General features: G+C 43.9%; 2 protein-coding genes across 15 annotated transcripts; both read left to right on the forward strand.

Moving 5' to 3' along the window:
• Positions 1-3,042: 3,042 nt before the first annotated feature.
• On the forward strand, positions 3,043-17,433 carry LOC6588037 (fasciclin-1). Of its 14 annotated transcripts, XM_026984492.1 has the most exons (18): positions 3,043-3,230; positions 4,377-4,689; positions 7,148-7,186; positions 9,282-9,411; positions 9,491-9,660; positions 9,742-9,972; positions 10,037-10,205; positions 10,275-10,435; positions 11,126-11,143; positions 12,119-12,127; positions 13,309-13,463; positions 13,527-13,617; positions 13,684-13,904; positions 13,972-14,134; positions 14,208-14,355; positions 14,557-14,592; positions 14,758-14,883; positions 16,677-17,433. In XM_026984492.1, the coding sequence occupies exons 2-18, from the start codon at positions 4,576-4,578 to the stop codon at positions 16,679-16,681; spliced, it is 1,986 nt and encodes a 661-aa protein (XP_026840293.1). In that variant the 5' UTR covers positions 3,043-3,230; positions 4,377-4,575; the 3' UTR covers positions 16,682-17,433. The 14 variants fall into 14 exon arrangements, with proteins under 14 accessions (XP_026840293.1, XP_026840283.1, XP_026840284.1 ...); XM_026984482.1 differs by lacking the exon at positions 16,677-17,433 and having other exon boundaries at positions 14,758-15,950; XM_026984483.1 differs by lacking the exons at positions 11,126-11,143; positions 16,677-17,433 and adding an exon at positions 12,868-12,876 and having other exon boundaries at positions 14,758-15,950.
• Positions 17,434-19,012: 1,579 nt separating this feature from the next.
• LOC6587852 (zinc finger protein 800) lies at positions 19,013-22,622 on the forward strand. The gene is made up of 5 exons (XM_026994987.1): positions 19,013-19,260; positions 19,393-19,539; positions 19,625-20,084; positions 20,157-20,304; positions 20,411-22,622. The coding sequence occupies exons 1-5, from the start codon at positions 19,114-19,116 to the stop codon at positions 22,413-22,415; spliced, it is 2,907 nt and encodes a 968-aa protein (XP_026850788.1). The 5' UTR covers positions 19,013-19,113; the 3' UTR covers positions 22,416-22,622.
• The last annotated feature ends 2,202 nt before the right edge of the window (positions 22,623-24,824 follow it).

Raw genomic sequence — 24,824 nt, forward strand, 5'->3', positions numbered from 1 at the left:
GCCATGATTTTGATATTTTGTGCGCTATCCGTTATGCTGAGTGTGGTGCTGTTTTATTTTGTGATTGGTGGTGTGGCTTACAAAGGCGCATGCGCACCACTCAGGGAAATGAAGTCTAGTGCGCTTCTCAAACAGCTAGACTCGGAGATCGATCTCCGGACGATGTTTTCTTTCCGTAATATGGATGTACCAGCTGTCAATGTTTCAACCGACCCAATAAGGGTATCGAGTGTTATCAAGGCGTGCCAGGGCAACGACTATTTGTTTAATTATCTGGATGAGAATAGAATCTTTGACATAGACGATTTTCTTCGTGTGAGAATAGTGACTCCAGTAGAAAGGAAACAAGATACAAATTTAGATCTTTCAAAAGAGTTTATACTGACGGAGGAGGACCGAAATGTCTTCTTAAACAGAATGGAAAATACCGAGGGCGGCTTGTTTCACAGCGACTTGTGGTTGGACTTAATTTGCGAAGACCTCAGCATATTAAATTTGGACCATATGGGACAGAGCATCAGAGCTTTAGGACGTTCGCTGTCATGGAATAACTATCCTGCTGCCTCTGTCGCTTTCGAGAACGCGTATGTTAGTCTAGTGTCAGTTAAAGCCAACTTTTATTACGGTCTAGAAAAGAATTTTCGCTTAATGGCTAAACATGTGAAAATAATAGATGAAGCTATTTTATACGAGAATTACAACTTGGCCGATTCCATTAAAATATTAAAAGAAAAAGTTGTGGCGGCCGAGAAATTTATACGAGATCAAGGAACGTCATATATTACTTCTCTTGGCCAAAACCTAACTGCAGTGGTTGAGGACCAGATCAAGAACTATATCAGAATGATAGTCCGTGAAGCGCAGACAAAGATCGGGTACTGCAAGCCTCTGACCTACATATACGATCGTGGCCTGGAATTGGTTTGCAATCGCATGGTTGACCCCATAGTAAGTAGTCCCCACATGATTTTGTCTTAGCTCGATTCAACGAACGATTGTATTGTACATCTTTACAGAACGGCTATTGGATGGGTGTAGTAATGGCAGCGTTCCTCCTGATGCCCGTGCTGTGTATATCTCATCGTCTGCAGTGTCTGTACAAGCAACATAAGGTGGTTTCGATAAGGGCCATCAGGGCACCGACTCACACTTGTCCCTTTTGCAATGGAGATTTAAGTAGGACGTCAGGTGGACACATTGTCGTCATTGGTCCTGACAGTGCAGAAACAAAGAGTTTTCATGTCGAGAACACGATTGAAGAAATAGTAAATATCAACGATGGAGACGGAAAGAATAAGTTAGATTAGTGATAAACAAACAGCTAGTGCGACCAATTTAAAGTGGTTTTTGCTGGGGAGTATACCCCAGGCAGCCAAATTGCACTTCGCCTCTAAGAGATGGGATGGTGATTCAGTCCTACTTGGGGTGGGATGGGCTACGTCTGGGCTGCTCACTCGTGCCTCTACCAGGAGTTTCCTCAAGGGGCCTTGTGCTCCTACCGCATAGCACATAACCATTGATAGTGGCCGCTCTCTGGGGGCTTCGGTAAAGTATGCACTACAAAATACGTATCGTAATTCGGGGATATGGTCCTATAGGAACACTTATAAGTTAACCATGATCAAAAAAAATAGTTGCCACAAAGAGCAGGCTTTCAAGCTGCGATTACTTAAAAAAAAAAACCCGCGAAATATGATCAATTTTGAATTGAAAGTCTAATATTTTCCAGACGGTAAGCTATAACTACAAAGCTGCATTTATCAGCTTTGTAGAATTGCAAAGTTCGATAAAACCCGATGTACGATACGTGAGTTACGTGAAAAAAGTAGCACCTATGAAATAAACATTAAAAAAATGTCAGTGAAACCCGAAATATAAGTGACATTTTGTTTCCAAGTGTTATTTTAGAGCTGAATTTGTGGTTGGCCAAAACAAAAATTATTTATATGGAAGGCACAAGCTAAATCGCCCTGGAAATGGTGTCAAATTCATGTTAATTTGTTCCTCTTGCGATTAAGACTCGGTTCGCTGCCGTTTTTAAAACGGAAAAATCATGCGTTTTGTGTTTAACAAGTAAGTCGGACAATTTTTGAAAACGAGAGAGCGGCTCTTAAGCGCTTTCTCTCTCTGGCAGGCAGAAGAAATCGAGTACAAAAAGATTACTATTACTTACTGTTTATATTGTGTTTGCACAAACGAATCCCACAACATCACGAAACTGTCAGTCATACACTCCTGAAATCTGCAATCTATGTCTATTCAAATAAAACAAAAAATCTTCAAAAATCCCCAATACCTGAGCAATAATTCCACAGAAAACATACAGCCAATAACAGAATATCTATAATAAACGAATATATGTGCGTATATCACTTGCATCTTAAAATGGCGCCATTTTGAAAGAAACTTGTAACAGTGAAATCTAACAGGAGTTTGGATACAAAATTTGGTTGGTCTGTGATCTGTGGATTTCATAGATTTTCGTCCTTTACGGTGCCCTTACACACATCCACTTTGATCACAAATCTAATATACCCCTATACTCATTTTGAAAATCGGGTATAAAAATTGTATTTGTGATCTGGTATTTTTTGTTAATATTAGTGGTGACAGTTTTACTGATAGGCAGAAGGCTGCAAATATATACTGCAAAAATAGTCCAATATTCCGTAGACACTTTTCCTATGTAAAAAAAAAACGCTTCACTGACGCGTGCCAGGGTCTAGTAACTGCACAACCCACTAGGGATTATCACATACATATAAGGGATATGCAAAATAACAGTTCTTCAAAGAATGTCATAATACTCTAAAAAAATCCATAGTAAAGGGTATGTGAGCACATATAACTCTGGGAGCTCTGGGAGCTGTCGCTGAAAATTCAACATTCAGCAAAACTAAAAATATCGATGTAATACGATTTATAAAAATAAATAGTATTTTTCATATCGATATATCGATATAATATTTGAGCCTTGCTTCGAAAACCTGTTATGGTCAAGTCGTTTTATTTTCTTTTTTCTTCTGGCACAAATTTTTCGACCGCGGCGACATCAACTAGTGACTAGGTGTCGAATTTTACTCCGAATTTTCCCAACTGTTCACGGAGCGGTTGCTGCGCGCGTCGTCTAATAAAATACCTAATACTAAAATAAAAATAAAATAATTTGAACTCGGAGGAAGGCGGTTGCTCGATGCTCTGTACATAATACATATGTATATGATTGTTGTGTATGTGTACCACTCTTGACTCTTCCCTCCATCTTTGGTGCCCGTAGTGTTAAAGATATGTTGCATACAAAATAAGTTTAAAAAGGTTTTAAAGAGGTGTAAGCAACTGCTCTTTTGTTTATTGATTTTCCCACCGCGCTGCTTTTACTCGTATAACAAAAAAAAAGAGTTTTTCTTTGAATTTGTGAACCGTTACCTTGGTGTCGTTGCATAATTTGGTTGCTGGTTGCTGCTGCGTCTGCAGAATCCCGGGGTCGCGGTGCGGTCGTTATTCTCCCCAATAGTATGACTTTCCAAGAATAATAAACAGAAAAGACATAAACGTGCCAAACGCTTGGAAAAGGTGACGCAGCAGCATCAGAGGAAAGCCATGCATATGAGTCAATGGAATCGGAATGTACATAATAATTAAGCACAACGAAGGCAGAAAAAATAATACACAATAAGCGCAGCTTTGCTTCTGCTATAGTTTTCTGATTCTTCGATCGGTGGGTGGTCCGTTTGTACTGGGATGGGTACTATACTGTGACATAACGGTATTATTGTGGCAAACAGAAAGGCCAACCTTCGAAGCCCCAGGCAAGCAAAAAGAGAGTGCAAGGGGAAGAAGGACAGGAAGCAGTGCCGTTTTTGTTTCGCTGTTATTTCTTGTTCTCTTCTCCCTACTGCGCTGCTGCGACACGAGCTTCTGCTTGCGTTGCTGTTAATGTTTGAATACCCTTCCATACCACACGATATACAGATGTACTTATTAGGTAGTCCCTCAGCTTGAACGCAGTAAATAACCAAAAATGTATATCTAAATCATACAGCTGGAAAACGAAAGTTCTATGTATAATCCAGTATTTAATATACATCTGTATATGTATGTGCATAAATACATATGTACATACATATATGACAATCAATAGCCTATAAGGTGATGTGCTTCTTTTGATTAAAATCGCTCACAAGGGTATTCAATGTTAGACTTGCTTAATGGTTGCTCTGTTAATGGTGGCCCAATATTTTTTGGGACATTTTCTCCGCCAGCGTGTAGGTTGAGGGGAGGATGGGATGGAAATCTTTTGGGTGCAGTGGGACGGCCGGGGCGCTTGGTATTTGCTGAGCGTGCTTTATTTATGTGTCTTTGTGTTTAAATTGCAGATCTTAAACGTAGAACAGCCGCATACAGATACACACACGGACTAATACTCATATATTAACATATACTGCCACCACCCTCGTTGTCGTTGTCGTTGTCGTTGCCGTCGTTGTTTTTGCTGCTGCCTTCGTCGCTGCAGCACAGCCAAGTTAGAGAACAAGTGCGCCGCAGCCCTCCGCGCGTATTTTTAATTGCTTTAACATGACGTCGTCTGGACTCAGAGCGGCGGCAGCGCTGCTGCTGCTCTGCGCCGCCACGTTTGCAGCTGCCGCAGAGCTGTCGGACAAATTGCGCGATGATTCGGAGCTTTCTCAGGTGAGTCGGAGTTGGAAAAACAACAGTTCGCAAACAGTTATGTTACACTTACAGTAAAACGTATGTATGTATGTACGTGCTTTTCGAAACACTTGTAGGTGAGTAGCAGGTTGGTTCCACTGTCCCCTATTCATCATCCCCGCCCTCCAGACTAGACCAAACCAGACCAGACCCTTATGCTACTCATGGTTACTCATTCTTGGACACACAACAATTGACACTTTTCGGCCATCGTATGCCTAGCGGCTGCCCTTGAACGGAAAAACCTTGACAGACACCGAGCGAGAGAAGGAGAGAGATATGAGTAGTGCGAGAGCCCGAGAGCGAGAGCGGGCGAGCAGGTCGCTATTTGAAAAAGAGCCTGCGCACGAGAGAGACGGCACCACAGCCACCAGCACAGGTAGAAGCAGCAGCCACAGCCACAGCCTCAGAATTCCATTCCTAATCACGTCCTTGACCTTTTCCATTTTCACTTGTTGTTGGACTGCTGCTGCTGCTGTGGAAAATCGATGCCCGCAGCAAAAAGAACTTCTGGCGATTCGTCCAAAGTCCATTCCCATTCCCAGCCACAGGCACAGCTCCATTTGGTCATATTTGGTATGCATGGCGGAGCCTTCTATTATGTAAACGAGTAAAACTACATAAATTAAGGTAAAACCAACCAAGTCAGACCGACTGACGGACAATTGCCCGGCCGTTGACGTCGACTGAGCATAACAGTTTTATATTTAGTTTGCCTTTTTACACCTTCACACGCCAACACACACGCACACTGAAACACAGAGAAAACGCATTAAAAAAATGTAAAAACCCAGAAGCCAACAAACAGAACAGTGGCGGTGTGGCTCCCCCATGTAGGGTCAGCAGAGGCGAGCATCGGTGACAAGATCTATAGCAGGAAACTCCCTGGCTATGCCCTTGAAAGAGATGTTCTACTCTGCTAAGCATTTAATGGCCGAAAATACTTGTTAGCCGAGAAGAAAAGCATCTTCCAACTGAAAAGAAAGCGTGCAACGGAAAGAGAGGGACATGCCAGAGGGACTGGCAATGTACGAGTAAGTGTTGTTGCAAGTGTCTCCTCTGTGCCTAGGTGTCTGGGAAGCACCCACCCCCCTCCCTGGCCACGATTCAAGACGCTAGAGACGAAACAGAGCGTACCCATGGCTTGCTCATTATGCTGGCCATTCTCATTACATGCTGATGGCTTAGATAAATATATATGTATGTAGGTTGGTTTTCTTCTTTCTTCTTTCTGCTTTCGGCTTGTGCTTGTGCTTGTGGTTTTGCTTGGGAGATCACAGGGCTGGGCATCGTTCAAAAGCCCCAAACCGATCCTGAAACAGAACAGACTTACATAAACGCGTTCGTTTGAGTGAAATTTCCAATGAAATTAATTTACATACAGATGAGTAAGTGCATCTGTGCGGGCGGGGTGACCTCCTGCATTGACCCCACACTTCCTGTCGTGCGTGCATCATGATCATGATCATCGTCGTCATCGTCATCGTCTTCGTTTTATTAATATTAATTTTTAACCTTTGACTGATGCACTGCAACGGGAATTGCACTGGACACGAGCATGGTCGAGTGGGGGAGGCAGAAATGGGTTGACAACTGCCGCCGGCTGAACCCTGTCTAGGCGGAGGGGCACACAGAGCCAGCCAGCCGGGTGCAAGCAGCATCGGGGGGATTCAATTAAATTTAATTTAAGATTACAATGCGATGCCAAAGCGCGAGTGAGGCCACCGCCGCCGACGCCGACGGTCGCGTACCACTAGACGATATACGATATGCGATATGCCGTGCTCCATTACATCTGAGGCGATGAATGAGAGCCACGGCTGACCTTAATGGATCCAAAGTAGAGGAGAACACATGCTCGGCGGCGACGGATTCATTTGAGTGATCCGTGAACGGCCTCGGGAGTGATGCCTTATCCCAGCCCCCTACCCCCTCCCACAGCGATTCCAATTAAAAGAGAAATGTGCTTCGGCTTCGACTCGGGGGTTGAGACTGCTTTCGCTTGTGGCTTGTGGCTTGTGGCTTGTGGGTTCCTGCAATTATCCCAAAAACTTAACCATACAAACCACAGACATATGTATGCATCTATAATTTGTACCAATTAAATTTATTTATACAACATGCACTGCCCGGATTTCTGTCTCTGTTCAGCAGAAAGACTTTCGTTCTCTCGCTCGCTCGCTCTCTCTCTTTCTGTTGCTCATTAATTTTTATAGCTCTATTAGATGAAAAACAAAAATTGAATTTCCTCAAGTGCCACGCCCCCACTACACTACTACATGCTCCCCCTCGCCACTTCCTCTGTTGTTTGTAGTAGTTTTTTTGGATTAGGAACAATTTAGTACATTTTTTGGCTAAAAGTGAAAGACAACAACAACAAGTTTGAACTGCCAGCGGTTCTCTCTCTCTCTCTTCTTCTTCTCTCTCTATCTTTCAGAGCACTGCCAAATCCTTCAGGCGCCTTATGCCAGTTAGGGTAAGCTGCAATACCAAAAAAAAAAAAAGAACTTAAAAAAAACAAAAACAAAAAAGAACTTACAAAAAACACCATTCAACTTTCAAAACAAACAACGCCGCAACATCTACAAAACATTTACAAAAACAGTCACATGTTCTTAATTTTTTGTTAATAAATATTCAGACGGGGCGGTGAGTGAGGGGAGTGGGCTGGGGCTGGGGCAGCCATTGGCCAAATTATTGTTTGCCCCGCCGTCTGGCTCTGGCTGTGACTCATGCCCTTGACTCTCTCCGAGAGAGAGATTGGGGGGTGCCCTCTCTGTCTCTCTGTCTGAGCCCTCCGGGGGTCATTGGCACTCGTGAAAATCAAAATGCGCTTTCCAAATCACCCCTTGCTTGGCCCGAAGGGGGGGCCAGTCCCCCCTGGGACCTTTTGAGGATGGTTAAGAAACAAGTTTCGCTTTTGCTCGTGCTTGCATAGTAAATGAGACGTCCTCCCAGACCTCTGGCTGCTTATCAATGACAGGATAATACCCTAACAATTGAAGCAAATTTCGGGCTTATGAAAATAGTCCCCCGGGGATATCGCAGGCTGCCATCTGGCGCGGCGGCCGACCGTAACCTTATCGCGATGGTGTGCCAAAAGGGCCGGAAACTCATCAAGATTAATGTTCCCTTCATCAAATGCAAAACATTCGAAAGGGAAAATTTATGAATGTAATTGCATCTAATTGTCAAATGCTTCTAGTATCTCCCCCGGGCCCGGGTGTAGTTCACTTTCGGGCAGTGGGATGTGATGCTGTGTGCTGACAGATGGGGAAATATAGTGTCCGCCCAGAGGAAGCGGCTGTTGAGTAAACAATGTCACTTCTATAATTTCCCTCGAATCACTTCCATCCGAAGAGAAATCGACATGATATCCCTCTCAATAGGTGTCCCATTTCAGGCGCTGACGTTGACATATGCCAGAGCCAATCCCTAATACCCTTACTGCACTTATCCAGCGGAGCACTCTCTGTATGTCCTTTAGATAAGAGAAAACATTTCGAAAGCGAAACAGAGACCTGGCCAGAACAAAGCCAGCGGCGACTCGAATGACCAGGACCAGGACAACGGCCCGCTCTATCGTGAACTGGTCCGGTCTCAAATTACCAGAAAATAACAAAATGTACGAGTATATTGTATGTGCGTGTGTTCTGTCGATGCCATGCCATAGATACGTGCACCGTGGAGAAAGGGAAAGGGAAAGGGAAAAGGAAAAGGGACTCTTGAAGGCAAATTGCCATGACTCATGCTGTGCCCAGGACCTGGACACAAACGCGAAAGTCACACGACCGAGCGAGCCGTTTTTAAAAGAGAGCACAGAAAAAGGTGTTGTCCTCGTCAGGACACGCACCCACACAGTCAACACACAGATGCACACGCACACCACAGAAATACATACATATGTATTTACTTGGTCCCATAAACCTGGCTGGGAATGTGCAGCGGGGCGTGGTGGGAGGTGGTGAGAGGTGGCTGGGAAGCCGCAAAGTGTGCGGTTGCATGTCGTTGCCGCTGGCCAGGCCGATGACGTTGCCGGGGCAGGTGGCCGGACTGGGTGCGGGCATGGCTTAGGGTCAGTGGCTGGTATTTGGGGTAGCTGCTAGCAGGAAAATGCATTTTCATGTCCCGCTCCTGACAGATAGCGGACTCTCAATGAAATGACACACACACACACAGTCCACTTAGCCCATGAACCAGTCGCCAGTCGACAGTCCACCCCCGGGTGTACAGCTATCCTGGCGGCCATTCTGCTGCTTACGTAATTGGTTCAATAAACCTTTTTTGCGTCTGGCCCAACCAGGCCATGCATAATGTTCCTTCTTTTATTAGTTTGTTTGACGTTGCCATAGAAATGGCCCGGCAGTCAGTCGCAGTCGCAGTCGCAGTTTTGCCAAAACTGCCTCCCCCCCAGCAACCGACTATCCACCACCCCCAATATCCACCCTACACACCCACACCCCACCCAGCAACCACCTCCTGCCACATTTGGTTCGATATACTCGTTATTCTATCAGTCATGGAGAGAGAAAGTGTAACGAAACGACCTCCGTTCCCCCTTCTCTTTGCAGTTCTACAGCCAAGTGGAGCAGAATCCCATTGCCAATGCAACGCTGACGCTGCGCAGCTGCACGATCTTCGTGCCCACCAATGAGGCCTTCCAGCGCTACAAAGGGAGCATCCATGTGCTCTATCACATTAGTAAGTGCGGATGATAAATCATGCAAAAGCGAATGCGAATGAGAGTACTTATTTTTATTACATGTATATTTATTTGCAGCTACTGCGGCTTTCAGCAAAGAACAACTGCCAAAATCTGTGTCATCCGACATGGACGGCAATCCGCCGCTGTACATCACAAAGAATCGCAATGGTGACATCTACGTGAACAATGCCCGGATCATTCCCTCGCTGAGCGTGGAGATGACCAATCGCGAGGGCAAGCGTCAGGTCAGTGCCAGACCCCTTTTGTCCGCTGTCGACCATGAATCGAATCGAATCCAATCCAATCCGTTACTCTTTCGCCTGCAGGTCATGCACATCATTGACGAGGTGCTGCAGCCACTGTCCGTTCAGAAGAACGCCAAGGACAACATCAACAATCCGGATGCGATGCAATTCCTGCAGATGGCCGAGCAGCTCGAGCTGAATGACTTCCACTTGCGCACCTATCGCTCCCAAGTGACGCTGGCGAAGAAGGAGTCCGTCTACCAGTCGCCCGGAGCTCACACTTTTCTCATTCCCATCGACGAGAGCTTCAAGGTGACGCGTCCGCCTTCGGTTTATTGCATTTTGTATCCAATTTAATATTGTTGTCGTATTGCAGCTCTCGGCACGGAGTGGCCTGGTAGATGCCAAGGTCATTGATGGCCATGTGATACCAAACACTGTCATCTTCACTGCCGCCTCGCAGCACGATGATCCCAAGACATCGGCTGCATTCGAGGATCTGCTCAAGGTTACCGTCAGCTTCTTCAAGCAAAAGGATGGCAAGAGTGAGAGCCCCAGCACACTTATCGATCGATCTCGCTAACGTTAATCCGTGCATTTTCTTCCTGTTGCAGTGTACGTAAAGTCCAATACCATTGTGGGCGACGCCAAGCATCGAGAGGGCGTGGTTCTGGCCGAAATTGTCAAGGCCAACATACCAGTGCAGAACGGAGTCGTCCATTTGATTCACCGCCCGCTGATGATCATCGATACGACCGTCACCGATTTCCTAAAGGTAGCACAAAAGCACACACAACCCCAGCTCTAGCCCAAACACTGCCAACACAACAACTAAGATACTAAGATACAAAACACAACACATAGACAGATAGTACATACAATCCCTGGTAGTGCCTGCGGCTTGCGATAAGGCTTGGCATTTTGATTGGCTCGCCTCGCTGGGGGCAGCAAAGATACCAAGATACCAATTACCAATTAAGTTGCTTGCCCAGCAGTTGCTTAACACATGAACATGCCCACAAACACACACACATACACATACACACACCAGCTAACACACATACCAAGCAATGCCTTCTACTTTGCATTTGGACGAGTGGCTGCCGCCCAAAACTCGCGCCAATGGAAGTCACTTCCAGCGGCCACAAATTCCACCCAGCGCTCTGCCGAATGCAAAGCCAAAACCAGATCGAACTGCACCCGAAACCCAGACTCACACATACAAAGAATAGATTAGTCGATACAGAACCCCAGTTCCCAATAGCAAAACATTTAAAAAAAAATTAACCCAAAGTCTGATTTTACGTAGAACTGAATTTCGGCATATGATCGATAAATTGGTGCAAGATTCCCCGTCCGAAAAGAGTTTTGCTCAAAAAGTTGTTTTGTTCAGTTCGGTTCCATGTAAAATCAAAAGCAAAATTTTATTTTAAAATAATTTTTTAAAATATAAATTTTATTTTAAAAAAATTTTGGGTGTAATGTAAGTATTGCCAAAAAATCGAAAATCGAAAAAACCAAACAATTATTAGACCTTAACTCAATGTATTTTCATGTGAATATCTCTCAGCGATATCAAATTTTCATACCAGAATGCCTTCTCCTCGCAGTTTCCCTCAGTCCCATTTGGCAGATATCGGGCAAGGCGTTCCAAAATCTTAATCTGTTGAACTATGAATTGGCTAACACCGAAACGCGCCTTGCTTTGTCTGGCTGAAATCGCAAAAACTTCATTCACGAAAAGCTCCCATTACTGCCCATTTAAATGGAATGTATCTATTCATATATTGGCCATACATATTGTGTACTCGTATTCCCCTCGCTTTCAGTCGCCGTCCATAAGATCACTGATCACCGATCACCGATCAATCAATCAATCGACCGATCGCTCGCTCGCTCGCTCGCTCGCTCAGCCGGCATGCTTTAGCTGTACTCGTAAATGTTTCTTATACGCATAATCGTGCTCCACATCCGCCGTATGGAAGAGCCCTCATAGACATCCACATTACACATATACAGTGCGTTTCAAAACTTTTACATAACTCAATTTGCAACTAAAGCTATGTCCCAAGATGTGGAAGGTATGGCCTGTTATCTAGATTTAATAAAGGCAGGTACTTAGGATCGTCTAAAGTTAGTGAAAGAACGGATGCTATGTTGGCCCTTTGGTTATGAAACGGACTGTACATTGTGGTGTCATCTGAATGGATCAATTAGCGTGTAGGCCTCATCAGCGCCCCCATATCTCGTTTCCTTTCTATAGTTCTGTTGCAAACTACTCGTAATGTTTCTCTTTTCCCAAAATTTATTTACTGATCCCAAATCTATCTTTTGTTTCTTGCCACATGCTGAATCGACCGACATACACTAAATACACTAAAAACAACTACATACATCACATTCCAACCACATATCGCTCAACTATTGAACCAAAAAACTTATCCGATAACGAATTCAGTCGTTCAAGGTAACAAAATAACCAAATTCCGTTTTAATATTGAGTTTACGAGTATGTGCTTTGGCTTTGGCTTTGATTTGCAATTTGCGTTGTTGTCCTGCAGAACGAATAGAATGCGATGGATCCATTTGCATGACTCTCACCCCCAGAATGTGATTTGAACGGCATGTGAATGAGTAAAGCCTTTTGGGGGTATCTCTATATGAGATTTATAAATAGCTTGGACTTAACTGTACCGAATTGTAGCTAATTTAGTTCGCACTTAGAGCTGCTAGTTTACCAAACGAAGGAAGGCATCCAGAGGTTCTTCTTTTGAGTCGAGTAACAGATGGACACGAAATGCAGACGAATGGAAGTTTTTTTGGGGTTGTGACTATGTATTTGGGTATTTTTTTGTGCCACCTATTTGAAAGATTTGTATAAATTAAGCACCTTTAAGCTCCACCTACATTTAAGTGTTAAATTCGTTCTAAATGTTGAAAAGTGCACGCCAGCCAAATCGATTATCGAAAATCGTTAGTTAACTATGTAAATAATTGCCTGCTAACTGCCATATGATCGTAGAAACATGAGAATAAAATCTATGTATTTCCATTGTGCTTCCTTTCAAACGTTCTCCCGTGGCGGAACAACTCTGGCACTCTGCGCGGAACACATAATGTTTCCAATGATCAATTTCTATTCGAATCTTTAAATCAATCAAAACCAAACTCTTTTCTACCACCACTCCGTTTTGTAAACCGATTTAGTTCTTGAACGTAAGTAACTGTGTCACACGCACACAACCACACGCATCACATCACATCTCGTGCACACACACTGCAGAAAGAGCGACAGCAGCATCTGTACATTTCTATCGATTTGCCATCCAAAAGCAAACCCAATCAACGCACCATCAAGTCCACAGATTGAACCACATTTGGTCTCTACATCATAGTGCAATCATTTGGCATTAACCACATTTTAGAGTCGAATTCAAACCAAAATAAAATTGGCAATTCCGTGATTGTTACAAATTGATGTTTATATGTACACCCCCCCCAAAAAAGTACCCAAATCAGCTTGAGCATACTCCAACCTTCCATTCAGCAGTTCAATTTGCTTTTATTTTTACTTTTAATTTGATGTTTGAGCACTTTTCTGCACACATAATTTGAATCCAACTGATCAATGTGCCTTGTCTTTTGAAGGAGAACGGCGAGAACGGAGCTCTGAGAAAGTTCTACGAGGTCATTATGGACAACGGCGGCGAAGTGCTGGACGACATCACCAACCTGTCAGAGGTCACAATTCTGGCACCCAGCAATGATGCCTGGAATGCATCCTTAATCGAAAATCTTTTAAGGTAAGAAGCTTAAATGTTTAATAAACACGGAGTGTGTCTTATTTGATTTCCTTCGACTCTCAGAAACCGCAAGAAGATGAGGGAAATCCTGAACATGCACATTATTCGGGACCGCTTGAATGTGGATAAGATCAGGCAGAAGAATGCCAATATGGTAAGTGGTCGCTGTGGCTGAGAATCAAAGACGGTGTTTTGCTTAGCTCATCGTATCCACCGACAGATTGCTCAAGTGCCGACCGTCAACAACAACACGTTCCTGTACTTCAACGTCAAGGGCGAGGGCACCGATGCCGTGATCACCGTCGAGGGCGGTGGTGTCAATGCCACTATCATACAGGCCGACGTTGCACAGACCAATGGCTACGTACACATTATCGATCGGGTCCTGGGCGTTCCACACACCACAGTTCTGGGCAAGCTGGAGTCCGATCCCATGATGAGGTATGCGCAGTCTTGATTTTTGCATCTGAACAGCTCCGTGATAGAAGATTCTCTCCACACTCCACAGTGACACCTACAAGATGGGCCAGTTCTCACACTTCAACGATCAGCTGAACAACACTCAGCGCCGCTTCACCTACTTCGTGCCCCGGGACAAGGGCTGGCAGAAGACCGAGCTGGACTACCCATCTGCCCACAAGAAGCTCTTCATGCCTGACTTTTCCTATCATGTACGTTGGCCATTTCCCAAGCGAAGCTTCCCCTAATGTCCCATTCTTTCTTTTGATTTTTTTTCAATTGCAGTCAAAGTCTATTCTGGAACGCCATCTGGCCATTGCGGATCATGTGTTCACCATGAAGGATCTGGTGCAGTACTCTGAGCAGGCCGGCAACGTTGTTCTGCCCACATTCCGCGACTCGCTCCAACTCAGAGTGGAAGAGGAGGCTGGACGTAAGTTATCTACCGAGCCGGCGACAGGGCACAGTGCTCTAAATGCTTCTCTTTCGATTCATTTCAATCAATACTTGATTTATTCTATTGGTCCCCCTCCCTGTATGCTGTATTACTAACTGAACCTGTTTTTCTATATAACTCTCGACCTAAAACTTCTCGCTTATGCTTAACAAAATCTAACCGTTGTCCAAACAAAAGACCTACATGATGAGAATGCTAGTCACGAATGGACTGGTGAGTGCTGCAGTTTGTCTAACCCACCCCCCCATCGCACAGCCCACAAAAATCTGTCCTGCCCGTGCTCACATTAGCAATCCATCGAAAACCACATAGAAACATACATACCGCATTCGAGAGTGGAGGAGCAATGATTCTAATTCTGAAATCTTTGCTTTACAGGCTATGTGATCATCTGGAACTACAAGAAGATCAATGTCTATCGGCCCGATGTGGAGTGCACCAATGGAATCATCCATGTCATTGACTATCCGCTGCTGGAGGAGAAGGACGTGGTTGTGAGCGGAGGTAGCTATCTGACAGAATCAAGCATTTGCATCATTTTGGCCAACCTCATAATGATAACAGTAGCAAAGATCTTGAACTAAACGCATCCAATATGTAAAAATCCAAATCAAAAAGCAACCGCAAAAGCGAATCAAACAACAACCGCAACACATAGCAACCACCACAGTCGTCTACAAACACCTACCAATCAGCCGATCAAATCCAAACCCCAAAAACAACATTCAAAATCAGACAAATATGAAATATATATGGATATATTTATAGCCAGCACTAGATATATATATATCCATATGATATCCACGTATTGAAGAACAAGCAATCAAAACTGTATCTGTATTATATGGGTCACAAGCCACATGCCTCATGCCCCCCACATACATACATACATACACATTCAGACACACACGCATGCAGAAAAACAATCTGCTAGATAGATTTGCTTTAACATAACATGACAGCTTTCCTCTAAAGATGATGATTGATAATGAGAATGAAGATGGAGATGAAGATGGAGATACTCGTAAAGATGAAACGAGAGACGAGATGAAACCTTTACTTTTAAGTATTAAACTGGATACCCCTTCTAAGGCCTTATGTATTATATGAAATATATAACCCATTGTGTAACATTTTAATTTTATGTTCGACATATACTGATAGCTTACGTTCATGTCTCTCTACGTTCATCGGCTCGCTAAGTTTAACATTTAACCAGCGTACATACATATGTATGTATGTGTGCATATCTGTACGTATCGTATGGATAGGAACCATTGAATATCTGATTTTGTTTATGATTTTAAGTGTACATTTTATTTGTGAATTGCTTGTTTTAGTTAATGGTCTTATTTATGAGTTATCCTAAGTAGAATGCGTATCGTATCGTATCCCATTCATGTACATGTCAACGCAGAAGCAATAAGCGCATCACATACTCACACACTACTAAATACACATACACTTACATTACCATTACACACACACACACATACAAGAACATTGTAAAATTCGATAAAGTGTGAAAGAAAGATATTTGAATAATAAACTGAAAGTTTTTCATTTGTAAATTCGATGGTACTCGTACGAAACGAAACGAAATTCTTAACTTGTAAGCCCCAGCAGCATATCCTTGCTTGTCTCTAAATCGAATGAAAGACAAGAAACGAGCGAGCAAGCCAGAACAAAACTATTACCGAAAGAACAACAAAATTCAACTAAATGAAATGCCATCCTGCACTTAGTTTTTAGTCCTGCTATGCATGTAAGCCCCCATACAGAACAGAATAGACACTCACACACACACGCCACACATCAGACATCCGACATCCGACATGGAGCGAAGATAGCAACTGCAATTTAGGTTCGAATGTTTCTATACTGCCATCAACTACGAACTACTACAAAACATACTCCAGCACTCCCTGTATCCTCTGGGATAAGTTTACATAACAGAACACGACATCTGCATACTCTCACTGAATGGATTTTGATACAAATTTTAACCTGCATACAATATATGTATAAATACAAGACACTATGTATTTGTGAAATGTATGTACGATGATGATGATGATGATGATGTGAACCAGAACAAATTCTCCTCCCCTGCTGCATCTGTTGCAGTTGCAGTTGCATTTTAAACCTTTGAATGTAGTTGTCATGTAAAATTTATAAAAAACAAAAACAAAAAACAATCTAGTTTATAGTCTGATTTAGAACAACCCGATGCTAACTATACAAACTCTTTTTCTATTCCTCTCTGTCTCTCCCCGAATAATGCCATGTACTTATAGGTTAGACATTGTAACTAGCGTGTGTGTCCCAACCTACCATACAAACAAAACTGAGCGTTAAACATTGAACTGCTACTACTCTCCTTCTCTTCTATGTAAACCTCCCCAAGAGAAACATGCATTAACTATCAGTACACACTATTATCAACACTACACCTTACACAGAAAGACACAGAACCACCCACTTACGATACTCGAAATACTCGTACTGTAGCGAAAATCTCTCTCAGTTGTAGTTCGAACAGCTAATTCCCGATCTGATCGGATTATCCCTTCCCCCCCCCCCCCGACCACAAGTACCAGTTCCAGAAATCTTTATCTTTAGTAGGCGGCGGTGTCGTCGCTGCAATGTTGCAATGTATTGCTTGTACTGTAAGCAGATTAGTTTGTTTCGTAGCAGCTAAAAGAAAAAATGAAATGTACTCGTATGTAGAAATGAGGATTACGCTAAATGAAAGTATGTACACGTAAGCTTTAAAGAAGAGTGCTTCGAGGAGTGGTGCAGATGGATGGTGCAAAGGATGGATTGCACTTGCAATTTGTGTGTCGTAGTCAGTAGTTGCACGTTGGCCAGCGTCGGCCTGGCGTGCAACTAGTGCCTTACTAAAGATAAACGCATTACCTTAACCTTTATACAAATTTACTCGATTGAAATGTATGAAATTAAATGAATTATTACTTCTAACAACTAACGAAGAGTGCAAATGGTCAAGAGCATAAGCGAAGCTGCATTTATTTGCTAGCTACATACAATACACCACACAATACAATAAAATACAACACAAGCCACTTGTAAAAGTCAAGAAACATATGGAATGTGTAAGAGAAGAGAATTATATTTATATCGCGCCGGTTCTGCTTCACCATACAAACATAAGTATACGTACAGCATAAAAGATATACATACCTACTACAGAATTGATATTCAGCCACACGCTATTTACACCAAATACATAAAATACAGATCAAGGAAATCATATTTTTCATATATTTGTCAGAATATTACTATAACGTAAAATGTAGTCTAATTACTGGTCAACTCCAAGAACATCACGATTGGGTGGTGAATTGTATCTCAAAGGAAACACCTAATCATGTATTGTATCTATATTTAGCAATTGAGTTTTGAAGCAATCGTTAGCCACGAGAATATATCAGAGTACGAGTATGCATATATACTACATATATATGAAACCAAGCTTAAACTATGGAAAACCGCAGTGCAAAAGAATATTATTCCATTTTATTTTATGACAAACGCTTTTTACAAATAAACCAAAACCATTTGAATCGTAAAGGAGCAAGATTATATTTAGCATTAGTTAAACCAATTAATACATGTACTAGTAAACAGAATGTCAACCTCTACAGCATGCTTGAGCGAATAATAAAATTTCAAAAATACATACTATATATGACTAAAAACACTGTGTTTTATTCGAGCATTCAAATTCAAATTTCTGTTTGAAATGGTATGTAAGTACGGCGCTAATCTCGCGCTCATGGTGGTGTTTTTTAGTACATTACATTAGTACATCTTTGCGGAACTAGTTCTCACAATTATTTTAGTGTGTAGAGATGTCAGATGGGGATAAATCTTGCAAAACATAATTTTTTTCAAAATAATAGCCGCCATTTCATTTATTTTCCGAAAATACCGATAAAATCAAATTCATATATTAGGAAATAATAATCATTGTCATTGTCAATGGAGCGAGCTGCATAATTAGTTTTCTAGACGTCAATAAACTTTTATAAACTTGCCTCCATGGTATGGTAATTAAAATGTGTGTCATCCAGGCTCCAATTAATGCAATGACCGGTTTTATGATTTTTTTTTTGTATATTTAGTAGACATGCAAAAGAGATTACTGAGGTTTTAAAGTAACTTGGAAAGCAGAATTTCAACATTAATTAAAGGATAAAGGGTATACAAATGTGCATACTGCATAAATATGTATGTTGTTGATATGTAGCAAATATGTAGTTGGCATGTAAAAACGGAAATTTTGTGTATAACCTGATTTTACAAACAATCCAATAAACGGAGGTGCTTCAAATTAGCCAGTCATGTAGAAAATTGATTCATCAAATTATAAAAGGCCATGTTTACCGCTGAGGGTCCTTGTTACCAATTAATATTAGATTAGAAAAATTAAGGAATCTGATTTTCATCGGTATATTTACGGTATAATTTGAAAAAGTGACGTATATTTCGGTATATTTCTGAGGGTTCCGCGGGCACACTGTTAACATAAACAAAAACTGCAAGATGCAGGCATTCTAATTGAAAAAAACACTAATTACTCGTTATACGATATTTAAGACAAGACATCTCTTATTTGGAGAAATAAAGATAAGCCGGGGTATTTGTTGCGGTTGATGTTGGTTGTTTGCTGATTGCGGGTGTTGACGAGGTATTTGCCTTACCAGCGCTATGAAGAAGCGGAGCAGTTGCAGTTCGGAGGCGTTCAAGGAGCAGCAGATGGACAGTGACGACATCAGCCTGCTCCAGCGACCATTGCGCACGGCCCACACAGGCTTCGAGGAGGCGCGTCGAGCCTACGAGGATGGCACTAACGAGGTAAGCATCGCTTACGCACAGGCTGTCTACGTGACTCAGCCTAGTGCAGCAATGGCGAGCCACGAACATTCCTTGGCATCGAATTCCGTGTGTTTATGTTAAGTATCTGGTATTGGTATTGAATATCTGCAGGTGCGCCAGCTGCTCAGCCAGGAGTGCAGCCTCATATACGAGTGCAAAGTTTGCCGCAACATGTTTCGCAGTCTTGCAAATTTCATCAGCCACAAGCGGGTCTTCTGCTGTGTGAGTGCCCGCACAGCCCAGCAGAACGGATACACAGTGAGTTCGCAGTAAAGACAATATCGTATTACCACATTTATTTCTCGGGGAAATCGTGTGAATCATCATTTGAATTCACTTGCAGGACCACAACTCCACCATGATCATACAAACGGGCAATGCGTCGTCGCATCAGGACATTGAGCACATGCTGCGTAGTCGTAGCACTGGCTGCTCGCCAGTTCCTCGCGAAGTTCGTCCCATACGCGGCAGTATGCGAGACCTGAGTGGCGTCATCGAGCGTCTGCGACGCGAGAAGGCACCCTCGACCGTGCAAAACACGCCCACGGTGCTGAAGCTGGAGTCGGTCCCGACCTCCAGTCAGGCCGTGTACCAAACGATTAAAACCGATGACCAGGATGACAGCATACGAACCGAAATAAACGAGGTGCATCATATGCTCAATCCCGGAAGCACTATTGTCGGCCCAGATGGCAAGGCAATGACCACAATCAAATGCGAGCGCCAAGGCGGCAGTGAATCGGGCGAAACGGCCGAGCAATCTATCAGCGATGACACAGAAGCGAACATATTGTGCGAGATATGTAAGGCAATCCATAGATAGATCCGAGTAGGCTGTGGAACTAATTTTCGTCTTGTGTTTTACATTCTAACAGGCAACCTAACATTTCAAACTCATAAAACTCTGAAAGTGCACATACAAAAGAATCACTCGGCGTCGACGTTTGTGTTTCAGTGTCCAGCCTGTTCTGAGACCTTCCTGCAGGCCGCAGCGGTTATACGTCATTTAACCAACAATCACAAGTGAGTAGAACAACGTCAAAATGTGGATTAATAAGCCAGTCGGCAGTAGATGGTAGCTGTTAAATTCTGTTAGAGATACAAATCTAATTTGTATTTTATTTGGCAGGAAACCGACGCGTCGCATTCGAATGATGCGTAGCAACATTATCAAGAATCCCATACAACAAGGAGACATTCAGACCAAGGGGCCCTCGCGCGAGCTGAAGCGCCTGCAGATGTCCGATGACGTGGTTGGCTATGCTCCAGAGCCGGCAGATGCGAGTGGTGAGAAGCTTAAAATTATGTCACCGTGCATTTACTGTGACAAGTCGTTCGAGCGTCGGGCCGCCTTGTCCACCCACCTGCTCAACTGTCGAGCCAAGCAGAAGGCACTGGCCAAGCCTGCTCCTGGAGTCAAGAAGCTGAAAGCGAAAGCAAATCTGAGCAATGCCTCTAGTGTTGACGGAGCTGATGCAGAGGATGCACCAGATTCTGACGCCGTAGATCTGTCGGCCATCGAACGTACCATTAAGCAGGAACCTGACGGCGACACGATTGTTCTCAACGAAATGTTTGCCGACCTGGCGAAGAAGAATGACTCATTCGTAACGGGGCTGCATACGGTCTCACTGGACAAGCTTCACCTGCCCGACGAGTCCGACTCGGGCAGCGCCGGATCTACCAATACCAACATCAGTGAGGAGTCGCTCGCGCAAGAGTCCAATCCCGATGAGACCAAGGCCAAGGTGAAGAAGAAGCGCAGTGTGCCCCTTGAGAAGCAACTGCGCTGCCGCTGCAAGCTGTGCAACAAGGAGTTCAATGCCCTGGGCAACCTGCGTCGACACATTTCTATGTTCCATTACAAGAAGTCACGCTTTGGCTGCAACATGTGTAACTATCGCGCCTTTCGTCGCTACGACATTGTAAACCACTTGGGTTTCGTCCACAAGATCGAAGGCGATCGCGACCAGCTAACTGAGCAGTACGTGACGACCCACGCGTGCGAGTACTCGCGCGAAGATGTGGATGCCGATATAATTTTGGTGGATGAGGAGGAGGAAGCCGATCGCCTGGCACGGGACGAGTTTGAGACCAAGCCACCAACCAAGACATACGAGAAACGGATGAAGCGTGCTAAGACGTCTGAGCCAGCGGGAGACGCTAGTCTCATATTACCTTCGACTGCGATAAAGAAGGAATCCGACCTGGAACCGGCCGATCCCATCCCCAGCAAGAAGCGTCGCAAATCACGCATTCAGATATCTCCCGATTCCGGCGACCAGACCACGGAGAAGCGTCCCACACGCAAGCGGGTCAAGGCGGTCAACAAGGACTTTGTGTACGATATGGTCCGTTCGAAGCAAGATGGCTCCGGCACACTGACAGCACCAGCCCCCCTGGCCACGGAGTCCATGCGCGCCAAGCTGCGACGCCATGCAGGCAACGACGAGAACAAACCCAAGCAATGGGAGGCCTACATAACAGAGGCCAAGAAGCCACTGGTTCAAGGTATCACACGTCGCATTATGCTGGAGCTTGTCAGCCAAGGACGCGCAGTGTCTGCCACGCTGCCAGAGCTGCCATCCGAGCGGCCGCAGATACGACCGCGCCTCATCTCCCACACACGCAGCGAAAGCCAGCAGCTGCAGCAGCAGGATGTGGTGGAGCCCGAGAGTTTTTTTGAGAAGATTGCAAAGCGTACGGCAGCCGGCGGCAAGGACGCCGTCATAAGTAACCTGTGGAACAAGGTCAACACAGCGAGGGCCCAGCAGCAAGGGTTGCCCAAGAAGGAGGAATCTAAATCGGAGTGCCCAATGGGGAGCACGCCGCCCAATAGCAAACCGACTCCATTGGAGTCACCGCCATCGCCACCTCGCAAAAGCCAGGCCACCGTTTCAGCCGTCTCAGCTGTGACACCCACCCAGGTGACACCGACATCAACACCAACACCAATGCCCAAGCCAGCGCCGTTTCAGTCATCATCCGCTGGTATGGAATGCCTGAGCAGCAACAGCAGCCAAGCGGCCAAATTTCCGGCATTACCGAAGCCGCCATCCGTTCTGCAGGCAGCTGCCAATGGAACCATCCAGCTCACATTGGATAGTCTCCTGCGCGCTGCCCTGCAGAACTAAGCGGAACCAGAAGTGGAAGCACACAACCGGAAATGGAAACCGCACTCACTATTTTCCACTGTTTTTGTCCCTTCCCTTCCATTCTGTACGGTTTTCTTGAAACTTTCCGCTTTTCTTCCCAATGGCGTTGCTGTCTCATTTAACATTTAAACACATACATGTAATTCACTGGTGTCCTTATTATATAAAAAGCAAGTAAGAAATTAAGAAACAGAAACTAAGTATCCCTAGATGGTAGATCGCTTAGAGTATTACGCTATGGAACAACCAAAACATATGGAAAATTATAGTATAATTTTGCAGATATTATAGAGAATGTTCGTTGTTTGCTGCTTGCTGAATGGCAAGACTACAGAATTTTTAAAATGTTATAGCTAATAATTTGTATGTACCTAATTTTATAGAGAACTGCAAAACTCCCCCTAAAATAAGGCCCCACAATTTTATATAACGTGTACATATGTACATAGGATAGGTATTGTATTGTATTGTATGTACAACAGGCTGCCCTGCCCGGCTGCTACTTTAGTTGTACGATATAGAGGTATACTGTATGCTAAAACCAAACCAAAATTCACTGTGTATACATCCTATGAGGATACTCGAGGCGGAGGATGGGTAGAAACATCTTGCCATCTATCATGCGAATCCATCTCGTCTCGGAACCTAATTAGCATTATATCCAAGAACATCACACTGGGACTGAGGTGCCAGCCAGCGTGACGTCTCTTCACATTGCTGCTGCATAAATTTGTTACTCCAAATGTTAATTACAAACCTAAGCGAAAGTTAAGAAAACGTTGTTTCAGGCAATCTGTTGTGCATATTCGTATACATAGAACAATGTTTTTATACAGTCGAACTTTTTTGACTCTCGAACCCATCTGTCACGTCCCGCGAACTTGTATGTTCTGTACTCTACTCGGTACGATTCCTAACAAACTTAATTTATTACAAATAAGCAACATTCAATGGCAAAGCATTGTCATGTTCAGATCCAGTACCCCAACGGGCAACGGTTTCAAATTTTAAACGGCTTTAGGGAACCCTCGACGGAATGCGAGGGAATGCGAGGAATGCGAGCACTAAACAGGATGACAGTTGACAGAAAAGAACAAAAAAAATATCCTAGATGGACCGCGATTTTTCAAGAATTAATATTTATTTTTGTATCTGTAAAAATAAAATTTCTGGCGACCAGAACGACCCGAAACTATTTTATATACATAATAGAGAGATATTTAAATTTTAAATTAATTTTAATCTCGTAAATTAATTTGTCTGCGAACATATTATTTGCACTCTATTGAGTTCCAGTTAAATACGATTTTATTTGGAGAGTTTTCTCAAGAGCAGTGGCAATCGCCTTTGGCTACAGACAGGCGCCATCAATTCAGAACAGTACCACCCTTCACCGTTTCCTGCCACTCCCAGGCATAAATCGCGCTAACTAAGACCTCAACCGCACCACGCCAATGGGTTTGATTCTGGCCTGACAAACAGGTGCTCCTTAACAATTTATTGGCAACTAAACAAACAGTTCGAGGGAGAAAAGTCCGCCCGTATATGCAACGTTGATTTCTGGCAAATCTTTGTTTAACTTTAGCACACAACATACACACACACACACACACATTCAAAGAACCGAACACCTGATCTACGTGCATGTACATGATATGTGTGCGAGTAGTTCAAAATATTTATGTATCATGGTACGAGTGTCCGTACTAGGTAGAGCCTTAAATCAAATCACCAAATGGTAATAAATTCTATGATAATCACCAAACGCGTTATATGTACTGGTAAATAGGGAAGGGTGGCCAACAGGTGTTCCAGTGCCAGGTCCTAGTTACTTGGCCCGGGACTAAGACAAATGTATGGAGGGAAATAGAGCAGGTCGCAGCTGTGTACCCCAGAGAGAGTCAGGACATGGCAGTAGTGGTATGTTGCTGCTGTGGCTGCTGCTGCTGCTGTTGCTGCTGCTGTTGCTGTTACTGCGGTGTACGCTGCTCAACAATGGAAATGGTGTCACGGCCAGGAGTATGGGCGTGGACGTGTGCCAATTAGGAACGGGAATGGCCGGGTGGCAACCAAGGGAAAACCGTAACCAGGCCACACTTTAAAGCCAAGCGAGTACCTTCCCAGGCGCTCTCTCTCTGCGTGTGTGCGAGCGTGAGAGGAAGATATATTATCCTGAGAGCTGGCGAACATAAAACGCAACTGTGTGTAATTGGAAACCGAAAGTGAAAACGCCCAGGCCTTGAAAGACTCTCCTGGCGCTGCAAGTGCGCCGGGGCTGCGACACATTCTTAAAAAGAAATGAACTCAAAATTGATTTATTATTGCAGCCGAGCAGCACCAGCACCAGCAACCAAGCCAAGCCAAGCCACCCAGCCATGCCATGCCATG

Source organism: Drosophila persimilis, unplaced genomic scaffold (assembly GCF_003286085.1).
Source record: "Drosophila persimilis strain 14011-0111.01,24,50 unplaced genomic scaffold, DperRS2 tig00000000-arrow-pilon, whole genome shotgun sequence".
Lineage (NCBI taxonomy): Eukaryota > Metazoa > Arthropoda > Insecta > Diptera > Drosophilidae > Drosophila > Drosophila persimilis.